The 18,190-nt window shown below is 38.1% G+C and overlaps 1 protein-coding gene across 1 annotated transcript in view; it reads right to left on the bottom strand.

Moving 5' to 3' along the window:
• Positions 1–18,190, bottom strand: part of WDHD1 (WD repeat and HMG-box DNA binding protein 1) — a 64,806-nt gene that overhangs the window by 37,642 nt on the left and 8,974 nt on the right. Inside the window, exons 3-8 of the mRNA XM_074998641.1 lie at positions 17,146–17,257; positions 12,238–12,389; positions 9,358–9,469; positions 8,734–8,784; positions 5,638–5,733; positions 2,040–2,132 (exon numbers count right to left, since the gene is read on the bottom strand). Coding sequence (XP_074854742.1) covers positions 2,040–2,132; positions 5,638–5,733; positions 8,734–8,784; positions 9,358–9,469; positions 12,238–12,389; positions 17,146–17,257 — 616 coding nt within the window. The remainder of the gene's footprint in view (positions 1–2,039; positions 2,133–5,637; positions 5,734–8,733; positions 8,785–9,357; positions 9,470–12,237; positions 12,390–17,145; positions 17,258–18,190) is intronic.

Below are 18,190 nucleotides of genomic sequence, written 5' to 3' on the forward strand. Positions count from 1 at the left end.
TTTGCTTCCCCTTTATAAGGAATACTAATTAAATATGAGCATGTTTTTTTTCCTTTTCATGAAGAGTACTTATTTTCAGTCACTGCATTCTGTAGAAGTGGAACAAAATCAGAGTTTTTCAAATGCCCTCCAACATGTAGACAGAAGTACAATGCATTTTGTGAGTGCAGAAAGTAGCCATTTTAGCTGGAGTTATGTACAGCATAAAAGACTCTTATTTTAAAATTTGAAAGACTATTAATATCCGTTCCACTGATTATACACTCAGGCTACTGTGGGAGCACGAGCACCTGGTGGCCGGGCCTCACTCGCAAGGCAGAATGACCATACACTCCATCTTGGAATGCTATCATACAGCGGCGGGAAGGTCTGAAGTCAGGCCAGGAGAAAGAAATCAGAAAGTTGACAAGTAGTTGGAGAGTCTCCAAAGAGAACATCCTGACAAGCAGATAGTAAGCCCCCAAAGAGAACAGCTGGGGCTAGTAGCTGGAAGCCCCCCAAAGAGAACATCTTGGTTGTACAACATCAGAGGGTCTCAGGGGAGGTTCAGAAAAAGACCAAGGACAGAGGAAATCTTGTAACATGTTCTAACAGGCCGGGAGGATAGAAAGCCCAAATTAGGTAACAAACGCTTTAATTGGCCAGGTATCGAACCCCCAAGTAAGAAACAATATAAAAGGTGATTTAACAGGAATAAGGGTGTGGGCTCCTGGACACAAGGCAGAGGCTAGCAACTTCCAGTCCAGACAGCAGACCCCGGCCTGATCACCCGGACGTCACCACCACGAAAGGTCCCAACCAAGCCGTATCTCTGACTTGAAGGGCCGCTGTAACGTAGTTATTGGTGAGATGTGGGAGCATTGGATGTTATTGGTAAGTCACATGTAATTATATATAGTTATATATAACCTAGTATTTAGCTTATGCCAAATAAATAACTATCTATATATATAACAAGTGTTAAGTAATTGTAGTTACAAATAAATGAATAAATCACTATTGGTAAATACCACTAGCTGGTCTAGCTGGGTCTGTATAGAGAATTATTGGGACTTAGAACAGCCACAGGGCATTGTGGTGTTCACAATCGGAGTGTTATTGTTTCTGGTACTCATAATACTGTGGAAACCTAGGTTTTAAAGTAAATACACTAAATCACATATTGCTGCTACACTATATCAGGCTGCTATAAAGGTGGGGTGGTTGGTCCTGGGCCACCCGACTCCCCCCGCTGTATCACACCCCACGCGCACCCACGGGACCCGGAGTAGGTCGGCACATCGTCAGCTACATCAACACTAGAAGCATCTGTCGACAGGGTAATCTCGACACAACCTCTGTCAACAGAGAACTGTCAGAAAGCACTGCTCTCTGGTGCCAGAAAGGTGCCTGCAAAGAGGGCTCCCCAGCAACCGGAAGTTCTCTCTGTCAACAGAAGTGTCTACACTGCACTTTTGTCAACAGTATTCTCATCCAGAGATTGTTATGCCTCAAATTTTTGAGGGATAATAACTGTAGAGGAAAATGCAGAGTTCTGTCAGGAGAATGCTTTAAGTGTGTGGCATTCCTTGAGTTTTATTGACAGAAGGGGCCTTCGCTAGTTGCCCCCTTCGTAAGTTGCCATTTCCCTACCATGTAAATAGATTTCAATTAATCAAAATATAAAGTAGATAAATGATCTCTCTACTATGCAAGCAAACAATCAAGAAGTATTCCTAACAGTTCACTGTGTGTGAAATTTATTTGGAACAAACACCTGAAACAGAAGTTTCCAAACAGTGGCTCACAGAGATATGGTGGATGCTGTGTCTCCTCTCGATATTCTATGACCTTGCATCAAAGAATACCTCAGAACACATTAGATACTTCCCTAATATTACTTTTCCATATAATCTACCGCTGTAGCTTCCACAGGACTGTAACAAACTTGCAAATGAGAGGGAAGTTGACCTGGAGGCTAGATGTCCACTAGACAATTTCTAATACGACGTGATTCACCCTATGGAAAAGTTTGCAAACCTGGGATTTAGTGCACTTACCTGAGTGATGAAATTATCTGAAAGATCATATTGATTATCCCAAGTTTCTCTTCTGTACAGTTTAACTACTTTTTCAACTGGAACAGCTAGCAACTACTCAGGGGAAAAAAAATGGTTAATTTAGGATAAAACAAACTGATTTTATTGTTGTGACTCACACAACGGCCAATTTGTCACAGCATTTAATGAACATTTTTAAATTAGTATCCCAACTTCGCTAACTGATAAGATAAACACAGAAAAAACATTGAAAATTACATTCGAAATTGCAAGGCTAAAGTAAGCACATTTGAACACATCACTTTCTATTTCAATCTGCCTTCTGACAGAAAGATGAAGAGGGCTGACAGCTATCCCGGAAAATTACAGAAACTCCCACCTTTGGAACAGATACCAAAATTTGTAAATAGTTTTCAACTACTTACAAAAGGCTTCCCCCAGTCGTTGCCCAAAAGTTAATATTTACACTATCTTGTGATCAGATTTCTTAATATTGTATACTTATGTTGTTAGATAATATTTTACATGTACATCTTTGAATATTTGATTCTTAAACAAGATCATTTCACTTATTTCAAAGGGTAGTAAAAAACAAGAAAAAAATAAAACGTTAGTGCCAGTCACCCCACAAACCACTGCAGTTCAAAGTACTTGTTGCATCATGTCCAAATAAGAAAAATAATACATTTGTTTCAATTTCATAATACACATGCAATAGTGATTGGCAGAACAATCAAAACTGTTACTATTGTAGAATTGTATACCTATAAAGCAACATGCAAATACAGTGACATTCAGCCTAGCACAAATAAGTGATGGATGGTCTTCTTTACCCTCCAAGTACCAGTGCTAGGTGGACATGGGCAAAGAAACTCCACCAAAAGCCTCAGAACAAGATGGCCAGAAGAGGACTATTTAAATAAGCTTTGGGCGGGAAGGATGAAAATGCATTTATGCAGATGCAGGGTACAGGAACCCCACAAGTAGGGCAAAAGTTGCAACCATTGTTTCAGATCATAAACTGAAAGAGGATTTACTCCAGGACTGACCCTTAGCTGCCTTTCCAAAGCCCCTTGATATGTCTGTGTACGTGGCAAGGTAAATTTCACATTAGGTATATACTTTATTTGAAATGTAGCAATTGATCCTTCTTAATTCACACTAAAATTAATCAGAGCAGATAAAAATCAATTAAAAAAAATCAGACGTTTTAATTCAAATCAGATTTTTTATTTTTAAAATCAATAATACTAAATTTATCATGTAAAATAATAACAATTAAATCTCATCACAAACATGCTACATATACACTTACAGTCTCATAAAAATGAATTAGTATATCTAATCTTTCCAGACTAACTACTAGCTTTTGCTTCTTGAAAATTTTGAGATTCCAATTTCTGTTTCTCAGCAGCCTAAAAAGTAATATATGCAAAGAGACAAGATGGATGGGACTGTTTTTGTTCTTGTGCTTATGTGCTGGTGGACCGTGGCCAGGCACAGCAGAGGAGTTAGTTAAGATAGTCTTAAAGGCAGTGTGATAATATATAGGAAAGGACGGAGGCAGCATAGAAATGAACAGGGGAGTGAACTGGAAAGAAAAAGGGAAGACATTATTCAGCACACACAGTGCTTTCTATATTCACCCACTCTTCTGCCACAGCAAAACTGTCATGGTTTCTGGGGATAAGAGTGTCTCTATGTGGGAATATTTTGACATAAGGAAAACTGCTTATTGGGAGAAAATGATGTGGATAAAGATGTGGATGGGTGGCTTACCTGACTAGTTACTTAACTAATTTACTTTTCATGAATCATTCTTCAAGACTTTCTCTATGTCTTTTAGTATATGTGTGATTTGACAAGTAAATTCACAAGCTGCTTGCTGTGATGTTGCCAGAAAAAAAGGTTTAGCTTAGCTAATCCTTATGGCTTGTTTAATAAGTTAACTAGGTTTAGAATCTATCATTCTAGTACACTACACAGAAAATGGCAGTAAGAGAAATCTAAAGTTGCCATTTGCCACTGAGTGTCAATTTCTTATCTTACATTACATAATACATGCACTTTTTTTTTTTGGACGATCATGGCCACAGACCATACTGGTGATGCCACAAATCTATTGCTATTTTACTTCAGCATATCTCAGCTTTTCCAAGGGAACTGTATTCTATACTTGTGTTTTCAAAAAACAAAAGTGCCAGTGAGCTCAACAGGACTTACTCCAAAATTAAGTGCATTGTAAGCAAAGTCAGTCTTCGCTTTTTTGGTAACTTGATTTAAATCAATGATTTTTGGTCATTTTAATCACCTTGATTTACATCAATCCGCCTTGAAATTAATTTTTTTTCTTCTGTTGAAAATGCAGTAATTTATTTAATGGCATGTTTGTTTATACAGTAGAAATTTTTCACAGGCCAAAGTTTAGTCACATGAAAGAATGACTGAACCACTTTAATACCTAGTAGTGAACAAAAAGTTATTTCTCCACCAACATGGTTCCTTCTTGTTCAGCATAGCTTGAATATATAATACTTTATCAGGCTGACAGCTGGAGTACTGCCAGACCCATTTTGATACCTATGACACAGAATTTTAGCAAGTATCCATTTCCGAAGTTTGTTTTTTCTTAAAAGAAATTTCATCAAAACATTCTTCTAATTTTTTGGTGTTGGGATATGGATTGACCTAACAAATTCACTGTTTAACAATCAATGGCTACGTCTACACGTGCACGCAACATCGAAATAGCTAATTTCGAAATAGTGACATCGAAATAGCCTATTTCGATGAATAACGTCTACACGTCCTCCAGGGCCAGCAACGTCGATGTTCAACTTCGACGTTGCTCAGCCCAACATCGAAATAGGCACAGTGAGGGAACGTCTACACGCCAAAGTAGCACACATCGAAATAAGGGAGCCAGGCACAGCTGCAGACAGGGTCACGGGGCGGACTCAACAGCAAGTCGCTCCCTTAAAGGGCCCCTCCCAGACACACTTTCATTAAACAGTGCAAGATACACAGAGCCAACAACTAGTTGCAGACCCTGTATATGCAGCACGGACCCCCAGCTGCAGCAGCAGCAGCCAGAAGCCCTGGGCTAAGGGCTGCTGCCCACGGTGACCACAGAGCCCCGCAAGGGCTGGAGAGAGAGTATCTCTCAACCCCCCAGCTGATGGCCGCCATGGAGGACCCCGCTATTTCGATGTTGCGGGACGCGGATCGTCTACACGTCCCTACTTCGATGTTGAACGTCGAAGTAGGGCGCTATTCCCATCCGCTCATGGGGTTAGCGACTTCGACGTCTCGCCGCCTAACGTCGATTTCAACTTCGAAATAGCGCCCAACACGTGTAGACGTGACGGGCGCTATTTCGAAGTTACTGCCGCTACTTCGAAGTAGCGTGCACGTGTAGACGCAGCCAATGTGCCCAATACTGCCAGAGAAAGGGGACTAAAATGCAGACTGCAAAACAATTATCAGAGAGGTAGCCATGTTAGTCTGTAGCTTCAAAAACAAGCTGTTAATCTGTTAGTCTATAAGGTGCCACAAGACTTCTTGCTGTTCTCTGACTGCAAAACAATGTGTCACTTACCTTCCCATTTTTGGGTTGCCAGACAAGCCTACATATTGATTTTGCATTTACCACATCATTACTTTTCTGCAACAGTGGCCAACTTGTCACGCATGTCTGAAAACAGATTATTTAGAGAGTAGTTTATCTAGAATTACAAAAATCTTTCTGAATAGTAACAGAGAGAAAGCCATGCTAGTCTATATACTATCAAAACAAAAAAGCAGTCCGGTAGCACTTTAAAGACTAACAGAATAATTTATTAGGTGATGAGCTTTCGTGGGACAGACCCACTTCTTCAGATCATAGCTGTACCAGAACAAGACTCAATATTTAAGGCACAGAGAACCAAAAATAGTAATCAAGGTTGACAAATCAGAAAAACTATTATCAACGTGAGCGAATCAGAGAGTAGAGGGGCAGAAGTGGGAGGGAGTCAAGAATTAGATTAAGCCAAGTATGCAAAAGAGCCCCTATAATGACCTAAAAAAATTCTCATCCCAGTTCAAACCACGTGTTAATGTGTTGAACTTGAATATGAAAGAGAGGTCAGCAGCCTCTCTTTCCAAAGCAGTGTGAAAATTCCTTTTCAGTAAGACGCAAACCTTCAGGTCATTAACAGAATAGCCCACTCCATTAAAATGCTGGCTGACCGGTTTGTGGATCAGGAGTGTTTTTATGTCTGTTTTGTGCCCACTAATTTTTTGTCTAAGAGAGTTTGAAGTCTGTCAAATACACAAAGCATCTGGGCATTGTTGGCACATGATGGCATATATGATGTTAGTTGAGGAACATGAGAATGTGCCCGTGATTCCGTGAATAACCTGGTTAGGTCCAGTGATGTTATCTCCAGAATAGATATGTGGACAAAGCTGGCAACAGGCTTTGTTCCAAGGAAAAGTTCCAGGACTGGTGTTCCTGCGGTATAAACTGTGGTTGTGGGTGAGAATTCTTATGAGGTTGGGAGGGTGTCTGTAGGGGAGAACAGGCCTGTCACCTACGGCCTTCTTGAGTGCGGCATCCTGATTAAGGATAGGTTGTAGATCTTTAATAATGCTTTGCAGTGGTTTGAGTTGGGAGCTCAAATTCAAATTCAACACAGTAACACATGTTTTGAACTGCGACGGGAATGTTTTAGGTCATTATAGGGGCTCTTTTGCATACTTGGCTTAATCTAATTCTTGACCCCTACTCGCTCTTCTACTCCCTGATTTGCTCACCTTGATATTTTTTTCTGATTTGTCAACCTTTGTTACTATTTTTGGTTCTCTGTGCCTTAAATATTGAGTCTGTTCTGGTCTGGCTATGATCTGAAGAAGTGGGTCTGTCCCACGAAAGGTCATCACCTAACAAATTATTCTGTTAGTCTTTAAAGTGCTAATGGACTGCTTTTTTGTTTTGATAAAAATCTTTCTGAATTTAAAAAAAAACAAACTATTAAAGTTGGAGTATGGGGGAAAGACGTAATTATACCAGAACTGCAGAAGTGACAGGATAGCTCTCACCAAAATATGATAGTGAGTCTGTCTGTTTTGTTGTTGTTATTATTATTATTATTAAGAAGAAGAACCATTTCCAGGTTTTATAACTTAGTGAAAATATTTTTATAAAAATACAGCTACTTACAAAATACAGCATAATGTCCCAAACCAAGCACAATTTTTTCATCTTTAATTAAATGTGGTACAAATCAGATTGGTTACTCATTCAGAGTTATTCTCTGTGAAACCACAAGCTACATCTACACGAGAGACTTTTGCCAACAAAACTCACAAGAGCGTCTACACTAAAAATGCATTCTGTCAACCTACTGTTGACAGAACTCTGCCCCTTTGTCAATAGCTTTCTGCCTTCCCTCCATGGGGCAGATTGCTTTTCTTGATAAAAAAAAAAAAGCCATGTGAACGCTCCAGGAGCCCTCTGTCAACAGACTGAGTGGCTCTCTGGTCACCAGGCAACCCTGTCTGCTGTGCTTCCAGTTGGCCATTCTATCAAGCAACCGTATGGGCAGTCCAGCCTCTCTGTCAACAGAGCAATCTGCCTTCACATGTGGCCGCAATCTGTCAACAGAAGTTTTGTCGGCAAATATCTGCTGACAGTAACTTCTGTTGACAGATTGCTGTAGCGTAGACATAGCCACAGTGATTACAGATGGACAGGGTGTATGTTAGGGAAGGATTTGACCACAGCAATAAAAAACAATTGTATTGTTGTGCATTGTATTACTGCATATACATTGCAAATTGCAACTATGATCTCAAACACTGTATATGAAAAGTTACAGTGTCGATATTACTATACAAAAGGCATTTACAACCATAGCTTCTACTGCTAGGTCTGACAACTTAGGTGTGTATTTGTCTTAAAAATAAGCAAGTCGCAATGATACTGCTCAATCAGCCCATTTGAAGTGCCACCATAATCAACAAGATTTAAGCAGAGGTAATTAGAGCCCTGCATGGATAGAAACATCTATCTGTGGGTGCAGATACCCATGGATAGACATCATTATCCAAGGACCCACAGGGCTCTACTCCCAAGAGCCACTACAGACAACAGAGAGGAGCATTATCCTGTCAGCTCCTCCCAGCAGCATGACTGCACAGCTCCAAGTCACATCCCCAGGGGTGTCTCCTGTCCAGGGTCATACAGCCCCACTGATGAAAGGGCTGAAGGCACTGCAAACACTTTCCTTGGAGGAACTGCCAGAGCAGGGCTCTGGCTCCCAGACACGAAGGGGTAACGCTCCTTTCCACTGGCTGCAGAGACTCATGGGACTAGAGCCTGAGGATCATGATGCCTATCCATGGATAGCTGCACCTGCATATAGACATTTCTATCCACACAGGGCTCTAGAAGTGATTCTAGACACAAAGTCACAGGACTGGGCCCTACTCTGGAAAACTGAATTATTATGATCTTTTGTTAGCAATAAACTTGCAAATTAGCATAATCTGAATTAGGATATTTAAAATATTGTTTATTTTTTCCATTTATTGCCAATACACTAATCCTGAAAAATCAAAAGACATAATGCACTTGCTTAGTTAGGAACTTTCCTTTGCCAACTACACACAGTAAAATCTAAGGTTTAACACCAAAGAATTGGCATTTTACCTGATCTGAGATTTTCCATACTCTCACAGATCCATCACAGCTTGCTGATGTCTGTTTAAGAAAGTAAATTTTTAAAATGTCATTAACAGTTTGCAATCAAAGTCATGCTACAATCAGAAATTAAAAAAAGGTGTATAGCCAGCAATAAACAGACTATCTAAAGAGCCATTAAACAAACTCACAAAAAATTTTGTATTAGTATTATTAATATTTGATATTAAATAAAATATATATAATCTTGTTTGAAAATATATGAAACCATGATTCACTTCAAAGCTGCTGTATTTACAAATTCTTTAGAATGAAATACTTAAATTTAGATGTAATTCTTTAAAAATCAATATTTTATTTTAAATAATGTTAGTGAATCAACTTCCTCCCTGAGCAGTAAGCACAATACTAAAAATTTCACGTTGAGCATATACCTGTAGGGAGATAAAGTTAAGCTTACTGGAGACAGTTTGATATTCACATGATACTTATGATACGCCATACCCAGCAGAGACAACCAAAGTAAAAAATGTCCTCTTTCCTGCGGACCATTTCTTAATTTAAGATCCCATAGGAAACAAAGGCTGGAGGAAAAAGTAGCACAAGATAGAAAGTGACAGGAAAATATTTTACCAGAAAAGCATCTTGGGGATCAAAAGACAGACTTAGGACAGGCGCATCATGTCCTCGGAATGTTTTCTGTTGGCTGCTATCGGTCACCTCCACAACTTTGATCATAAAATCACTGTAGATGAAAGCAATGTACTTAAGTAACTGGATTACATTAACACAGAAAGGTTGGCCTTTATTCTGCTTTGATTGCAATACATGCAAGTTTTATATTATTAATTAGTTGGGGCATATAGTGCTTTTTTAATCACACCTATCACTGCAGGTTCTATGTGAAAACAGAATTCTTGCCATTTACTGCAATAGGAGCAGAAGCAGGCCATCAGTATCAGAATTAAATGACTTTCCACCTAAACTAAATAAGAAATCGGATGCCTTAATAAGAAATCGGATGCCTTAATAAGAAATCATATATGTATTAATCACACACACCCATCCCATATGTATAACACTATTGCGTAATTTTAGGCTAATATCACCTAAATCCATATTTTGGCTCTTGAAAAGCAGATATTTATATTTTATCAGTGCAACCAGTGATTGACTTTTTAAATATATGTGACATATGGATATTAAGCTTGTTTGCAAAAATGTTTGTGAAACTAAAGTATTTAAGGTAAATATGCAGTAGCCAATTTTCAGATATTTGGACTTCTTAATAATATGACACAACCTAGCCTATAATTAAGAATACTATCAATTTTTAAGCCATATGAGCCAGAACTCTCCCACACATTTAAAAATAATGTAAAGTTTGAAAATACTCAAACTCTACTGCTGCCTAGTCCCTGGCTCCCCTCCACTCACAGGAGCCAAGAAAAGCAAGAGTCGGGGGTCTACTGTATAGTACCACTATGGAGATGCAATCTACATAGTCATTAAATAAATTCAGCCTTAGCCCCCAAACATGCAACTGTATGCCGAAGTGCTTTAAGGGTTTGATTTGTAGAGCGTTCTTTGGCATTTCCTATCTGCTCTGCAAATACCCTGCTAGCACATTCTAAAAGGTACGTACTTCACAGTAAAATGGACAAAGTAGACCCTTTCATTGCATACAGAGCAATGAGAGCACAACAAGTTACAGAGCTCAACAGGTCACATTCCTCAAGAGCACTCTGTGATGTTGCATAGACATGTCCTGAATGTTTTAGTCTAGCACAAAACATAGCCGTAGTAAGAACTATATAAATTGTATTCCTTTAAATCCATATTACTACTATTATATAGAATTTCATACTAATAGCAATATTTTTGCATCTTTATAACATGGCTTGCAACTTTAAAACAGAACAGTTGACCAAATTTACCTTTTAAACAAACTACATAAATATTTCTAAATAGATCAGAAGAACCTTTGAAATAGTCCATATGTTCTGCATTTAAGTGGAATGTACTGGCAACTCCCAAGTTCCAGACTTCAAGTAAAAACTGATATGTTACAATTACAATAAAAACAATTTATTTCTATTCCCTTGTTTTGTATGTCATTCTCTTTTTCAACACAACTGTGGCAGAAATCTCCTCATGGCACTGTTACAGTCTTACAAGTTCTTAGTGAGGGAGGACTGTTCACTGAAAAAATAACTGTATTTGTTAGGTTTGTGACAATTTTCAGGAAAGTTATTACAAACAGCAGGGACATATACTTTGCTTTAATACAACTAGAGTCAATTCTTGGGTCAGAATTGCTCTCTGGAAACTGGGCACTGGTATTTTGTCTAAAAGTAATGAATAAGAGGACAGTTTTACCACCTTTGTTAAACCATTGGTGTGTATAGCATAAAATAAGTTGTGCAACATATTAACTAGACTTTGCAAATACTTCTCTCTCTTCTTGGACAGGGGGTACAATTCTACATCTATCATTTACTACTGCTCTTCAGAGGGTGTCAATAGATCATGTTATAAAATAATGCCCCAATCCAACAAACATGCTCATGCTTAATTTATGCATGGGCATTAAGGTTTGCAGTACTGTGTTCCTAAGCTGTTAACAATACTGTAATTCTTTACACAAAGTTACTAAATAAAGCCCTGATACTGAAATGATCTATGTAGTTAAACCATTGCATATGCACAAAGTCAGTCCCTGAAGGATATAAATTACACCTGGAATCTTGATGCTGTTGGGCAGTTATTTATGTGTCCTCAACCTCTTCCATAAAAATTTTTCTTAATGGTCCCCCTTTTGACTTTTTTCCCCCCATGAAGGCTGATGAGCGACTGGCTAAGCAGCAGTTCTGCAGACAAGGACTTGGGGATTACAGTAGATGAGAAGCTGGATATGGATTGACAATGTGCCCTAGTTGCCAAGAATGTTAACAGCATATTGGTTTGTATCATTAGGAACACCGCCAACAGAATGAGGGAAGTGATTATTCCCCTTTATTCAGCACTGGGGAGGCCACATCTGGAGTACTACATCCAGTTTTGGATCCCTCACTACAGAAAGGATGTGGACAAAACAGAGTCTCCAGCAGTGGAGAAGGAAAATTATTAGGGGACTGGGGCACATGACTTGTGAAGAAAGGCTGAGGCCACTGGGCTTGTTTAGTCTGCAGAAGTAAAGAAAAAAAAGGGGAATTTAATAGCTGCATTAGTGAGTCCAGCCTTCAACTACCTGAAGGGGCGGATTTAAAAAAGGATGAAGCCAGGCTATTATCAGTCGTGGTAGATGACAGAACAAGAACCAATAGTCTCAAGTTGTAACGGGAGAAGTCTGGGTTGAATTTTAAGAACAACCATTTCACTAGAGGGTGGTGAAGCACTGGCATGGGTCACCTATAGGGAAGGGATGGATTCTTCAAGCTTAGAGGTTTTTATGGCCAGGCTTGACAAATTTAGTTTCGCTATGGGCTTGTCCCAGAATCAAGATCAAATTACCTGGATCCAGCAGCAATCTTAGTACCATCCCTGTTAAAGACAACATGGTTTGCATTTGTGGTGAAACGGGTCAGGATGCCATCAGGAGCTCCTTCAGGGAATGTATGAACCTGGACTGTATTGTTAGATACTGCAGTTACCAGTCTCCCGTTCTATAAATGAAACACAAACTTTGGAATTGATGGACTGAAGAAAAATATTTTGTCCAAAGAACAGAAACCCACTATGATCTTTTCCATATTTCCTGAGATAATCTTGAATGGTTCCACACGAACTTGTTGAAAAAAAAAAAAAGAAAACAGCAGCAGGGAAATGTTCCTTCCATCTGTATTTCTTCCTCTTGCATCTCCCACAACCACCAAAAAAAACACAGAAATCAAGAAGCAAATTTTCAGTTAACAAGAACAACACTCCACAATTTAATTTTTTTTTAAATTTGTAAAACAACTTAACTATTTTCCATAAACTGGTGGTTCTCAACCAACAGAACACATACCTCTGCAGATACACAGAGGTCTTCTGGGGGCACACTGATACATCTAGGCATTTGCCTAATTTTATAACAAACTATATAAAATGCACAAGTGAAGTCAGTACAAATTTCCGTAATAGCATGGTATTTGTATTTTACGTCTGTGTAACAGAATCAGCCTGCTCTCGAGTGTCCCTCTGTGGTCAAGGGTACCCTTTTGGTCTTGACTGCTGCCTTCTGAGTCCTGAGGGTGAGACCTGACACATCCTGTCCAGGGTTCTGTCGGCCCCCTCACCAGGTTTGTGGTCAGTCTCCAGCCACTGGGCCTGGGTCTTGCCCAGGCCAAAGACTAGCACTCACTTGGAGCTGTTCAAGTGTTGGTGGACTCCCAGGCAGCATAGGCAACTGCTTGGGTTGAGCTCCTAAATGGATTTGCCTGGCACTAGCCCACCAGTTTCTTCTATATTGGCCTGCTGGGCCTGGGTTGCCTGCCACCGAGACAGCCGCTCTATCCTCCTTGTAGGACCTCATGTCTGCTCCTCACTGGGATTGTGTGTGGCAAGACCTTTGGCCTCCTCCAGGTGGCATTGGGGCTTAGTCCATCCCACCACAGTCTGATATTGTAGGTTGAAGTAAAGTGAATATAAACCAGACTCTTGAAAGGAACACAGTAGTCTGGAGAGGTTGAGAATTACTGCCTTAAGATATTTAAACAAGTTACTTCTTTAAAACCCCACTCCTGTAAAAACATATTCACAGCCTTAAATGTCTGGTCTGTCAGTGGCCCCACTGGCTCACTCATAATGCATAGTTAGGCTTGTGACTAGGTCTTTGTGGGATCAGAACATTAGAGCCTTGTGTCTTTATTAAAACTGTGAGCATGAGTTAAGGAATGGCACTAATGTACTCTAAAGAGATCCAACCGATCCTCTTTACCTAGAAAATGGGGATATCAAGGCCTTAACTGGAGAATATGAAGCAGGTAAATGAGAACTTCTCAGTGTTTTCACAGAGGAAAGAGCTTGCTTTCCCATAGAAAAAGTATAATCAAAATATATTTAGCTTTTATGTGCCATGTTATCATGAGAGGGCACCCTTGTCCCAAATTTCAAGAACTAAATGTCATTAAGGAAAACTTGATCATTTGTCAGCCACAGTTTGACAAATTACCACATTGTAGAAACACAAAACAGAAGACCAACAAATTAACCTTTCCAATAGTCCCTATTCATAAAGATTCCAAATTAATATATGATAAAGTGCTGTGGCAAATTGTATGGCAATCTTTTACATTCACAGAAATAATCTATTGTTAACAGAAGACATATCTTAACTCTTCACATATGTATGGAGCAGGTTTGACAATTTACACTAAGGGCTAAATAAAATATATCATTACATATGCCAGACATATTTTTCTCAAAAAGGAGACTTACATAAATTTTATGTTCAAAAATATAAATATTACAAAAAATATATATGCAGCAACATTCAGACTAGATAATCTAATGCATGTCAAGAGATATCTATCAGATTGTACCTTATTGATTCAGACCTATTTCAAATTAATTTATCTTTAAGGGAAAAAACTTTATTTATGAGGGAATTAGGAATGAAATATAATATTTAAAACACAATTACTGGAGTTAAGTCTTTGAAAATGTTTTTCAAACTCATACTAAAACTCAGAGATACATCTTTGAAAGCAGTGGGCTAACTAATCTGCAAAAATAAAAATACTATTACCCAAATTTTTCCTGTTGTATTAATTTTTTCTTGATAGCATTCAGTTTTTGTTTCTATGTCCAAATATAGTTCTTTCTTTGAAGTATACATATATCAATAACTGCTTACTCATTTATCCCCCAAAAGGGATACCAAAATTCGATACACACACTTTAAAAAAAAAAAATCTGCTATTGTTGCCAATTTGTATGCCACAAGCACTGCTTCCTTTTTGAAGATTAATTACAAATTCCTGGGCTCATTCTCTCATTTTCAAAAAACACTGTAAAATGAGACATTTCAGATTTTATACAAAAACAAACAAAAAAGTATTTACGTAAGTTTTTCATGTACCATAAGAACAGCTTCAGACAAAGGAATTATGAAAATTCTCAACACAAATATGTGCAGTTTTCAAAAGATGCATTCTAATGCACAGTTGACATAACTGATGTAAGTCATCCTTATTTTAATTATCATATCCAAATAAACTTTCCATGCATATTATAAAAATGTGACTGAATTCATTCATAATGGACAGATATAGCAAGTTATATTAGGCACTTTAATGCTAGAGCAGATTAATTAGGTTACTAGATCAGGTTATAATTAGTACTCCCACAGACTGTTATTTGGGAAGAAGGATTCAAAATTCAATTTCTCTCTTACCTTTGGAAAGGTCAGAGAATTCTTAAAGCCAAACAACACTTAAGCTACGTCTATACTACAGTGATCCTTTGAAATAAGTTATTCCAGAAGAGCTTTTCTGAAAAAAACTTTTCGAAAGAGCAGGTCCACATACAAAAGAGTGGATTGAAAAAAATCAATCCACTCTTTCGATAGAGGGCATCCACACAGCTCTCCGCTCTTTCCAAAGAACAGGCCAGGGAAAAATCCAGCACCTTGAGGACTGCTCTTTTGAGGGAATTTATACACTTTTTTTCCCAAAAGAATCTCCGGAAAAAGGCACTCTTCCTCATCTGGGAGAAGAGGGTCACCGGAAAAAGTGCTGCAAACGAATGCACTTTGTGTGTAGATGCACCGCAGGATTTTTTGAAAGAGAGACAGTTTTTTCAAAAAAACTCACGAGCATAGATGTAGTCCTATTGACTAATAAGGGCAAATTTATCAGCACCACTAGAAAATGAGTTCTGGACATAATTTTTGATCCACATAGCCAAATGACCACTACAAAGTCCAAACATAATTAAATTACATTATATATAAAAATAAAAATATTTTGCCATTTCAATTTCTGTTAAGGGAGTTTAAAATGTGGAAGTAAAAACATCCTGATGTGAAGACTGATATATATGTACATTACAAAAACTAAGCATAAGGAAATAAGGAAAAAATTGTCAAATCAATCTACTCTAAAGCATTTTAAAGTTCTTGAATGATTTACCTAAATTGTAAACCAGATGGACATGTTCAACCAGTTAGAGGTTTCTAGTGATTCAGCATTCATATATCTTTTGGGAACAGATATCAGTAGATGTGGGCATAAAATGATACTTAAATTGATCAATTATTTAGTGCTTCGTGTAAATACACTGGTGAAATGCATTTAGTTTTGCAGTTTGTGTCAGGAACAACTGCAAACTATTCTACGGCAAAGAAAAAATTGGAACAACAACATCACACCAATATGGCTTCATCAGGGTTTCTTTGACCACCTGAAAAATCAAAAAAGAATCCTACAAAAAGCGGAAACATGGATTAGTTGTTATGAAGTACAAAATAACAGCTAAGCACCTTTGAACAAAATCAGAACATTTAAGGCACAAAATGACTTACATCTAGCAAAGGACATAAAAGCAATAAAAAGAGGTTCTTTAAGTATTGCCAGGTCTACAGAAGGCATTAAAGTCAATTGTAAATACACAATTCTAGCTAAGGCAATTGTGTAGCCAGAATCAACTCTTCTACAATCAACTTACGTGGCTATCCCTCAGAGAGGGAAGCTGACTGAAGATACTCTCCTGCCAGCCTTATCCATCATGACACTGAGGAGTCGACTGCCAGACTCAGATAGTTTGATTTTGTGTGTCCTGACCAGATATGGGGAATGGAACCCCAGAAGATTGAACCTTACTTGGTCAATCTTCCACATAGCATACACATACCCAATATTAAGCACAAAAGACAAACAATGAGAAACATAGGTCTTCTGCTTAGCAGAGAAGGAAAGCTAACAGGTGACGTCAAGAAGGCTAAGTTGCTTTGTGCCTATTTTGCTTCAGTCTTTACTAAAAAAGTTAATGAAGACCAGATAATCAACAGTTAATATAAGGGGGAAGGAATGTAAGCCAAAATAGGAAAAGAACAAGTTGATACATCAATGGATATGTCAAGGCCTCTTCTAGCCCTACACATCTATTATTGTATGATTAAAACAAACCTTTTTAATCTCATGTAAGATGGGTCTGTGACAAGAGTAAGAAAGTTAGCTTTCAACAAATACAACAGACTTAGTTATATAAGTTAATGAAACAAGCTACATGAATAACATTAAATCAAGTTATTCATTTGTTAAATCCAACCTTACTCCATCCCCACTCCTGCACATACTTCCAGCACGTGCTTACCTCTTGCACATCAGCACTTCAAGTTCACACACATACATTTAAGTACATGAAGAACATTTTGCAGGACTGAGATGTATATCAGCATCTGTATTGAACATTTCATAGGAAATGTTATACTAATACCTTTAAAGCAAATGAATATGCTTTTTCTCCCACATTAATGGATTTAGGATCATCGTCATCCAGGTTTTCCCAAATCCTAATATCTCCATCACTGCCGCAAGTCACAATACAACTGTTAAAAAAATAATATTAATATTTACATATAGAAGATTTATCATGATTTTCCTCAGCCCAAAACAAGGAGAGGAAATGTTAAGAATTCACATTTCAATTAATTATTAATACACTTATTATAAGTTCATTTATTCTTCAAATATGAGAAAGACATTTAGATTATACAACATGAAAAACCTGCAATTCTGCTTTTATAGGTTGAACCTTTCTAGTCTGGCACCCTTGGGACCTGACCAGTGCTGAATCAGAGAATATGCTGAGCTACAGGAAGTCAATATTGTCTAACAGAATTACCAACACTTCCATTGCTTACTGCACTCTTAGAAGACATTTTGGGGTAAATTAGAGAACAGAACATTGAGAGCCAGTACTGGTGACCTGAAACAAAGTTTGTGGGACTGTGGGAAACTTGCCCACATCCACAATAAGTAGATATCCAGCTAACAAAAATCATATTAGGCCATGGTTGTTTCACAACCAGAGAGATTCAACCTATGTAAGACAATAACTGAGTGCAATACAAGTCTATTAAGTAAATATGCCTATTCCTTCTTTTGTAATACATAACGTCAAACCATACTTTTTGTAACCCCTCTTTTAAGAACAGTACACACACAATGATTTGTTATGTGATGCATATTTATTGCAACACATTCACAAACTTTGTACATATTCTATTTCCTCACACTTTACTTGTGTGTTTGTACCACTGTCTTGCTGACTTCCACTCCAGAACGTACTTTAATTATGCCAATTTTACTTTATTTTTAATTTCAATTTTCTCTCTGAAAATGTGTGTTGCCTTCACAGCGGGAATGCCGCAAGCCTCCTTTTCCTTTTCAAAATCTAGACTTTCTTAGCAACATGTTGAAAACACAGATACAGCATATCCCACAATGCACCGCACATATTAAAGGGGGAGTTATCCAAA

The sequence above is a fragment of the Carettochelys insculpta genome, chromosome 6 (assembly GCF_033958435.1).
Source record: "Carettochelys insculpta isolate YL-2023 chromosome 6, ASM3395843v1, whole genome shotgun sequence".
NCBI lineage: Eukaryota > Metazoa > Chordata > Testudines > Carettochelyidae > Carettochelys > Carettochelys insculpta.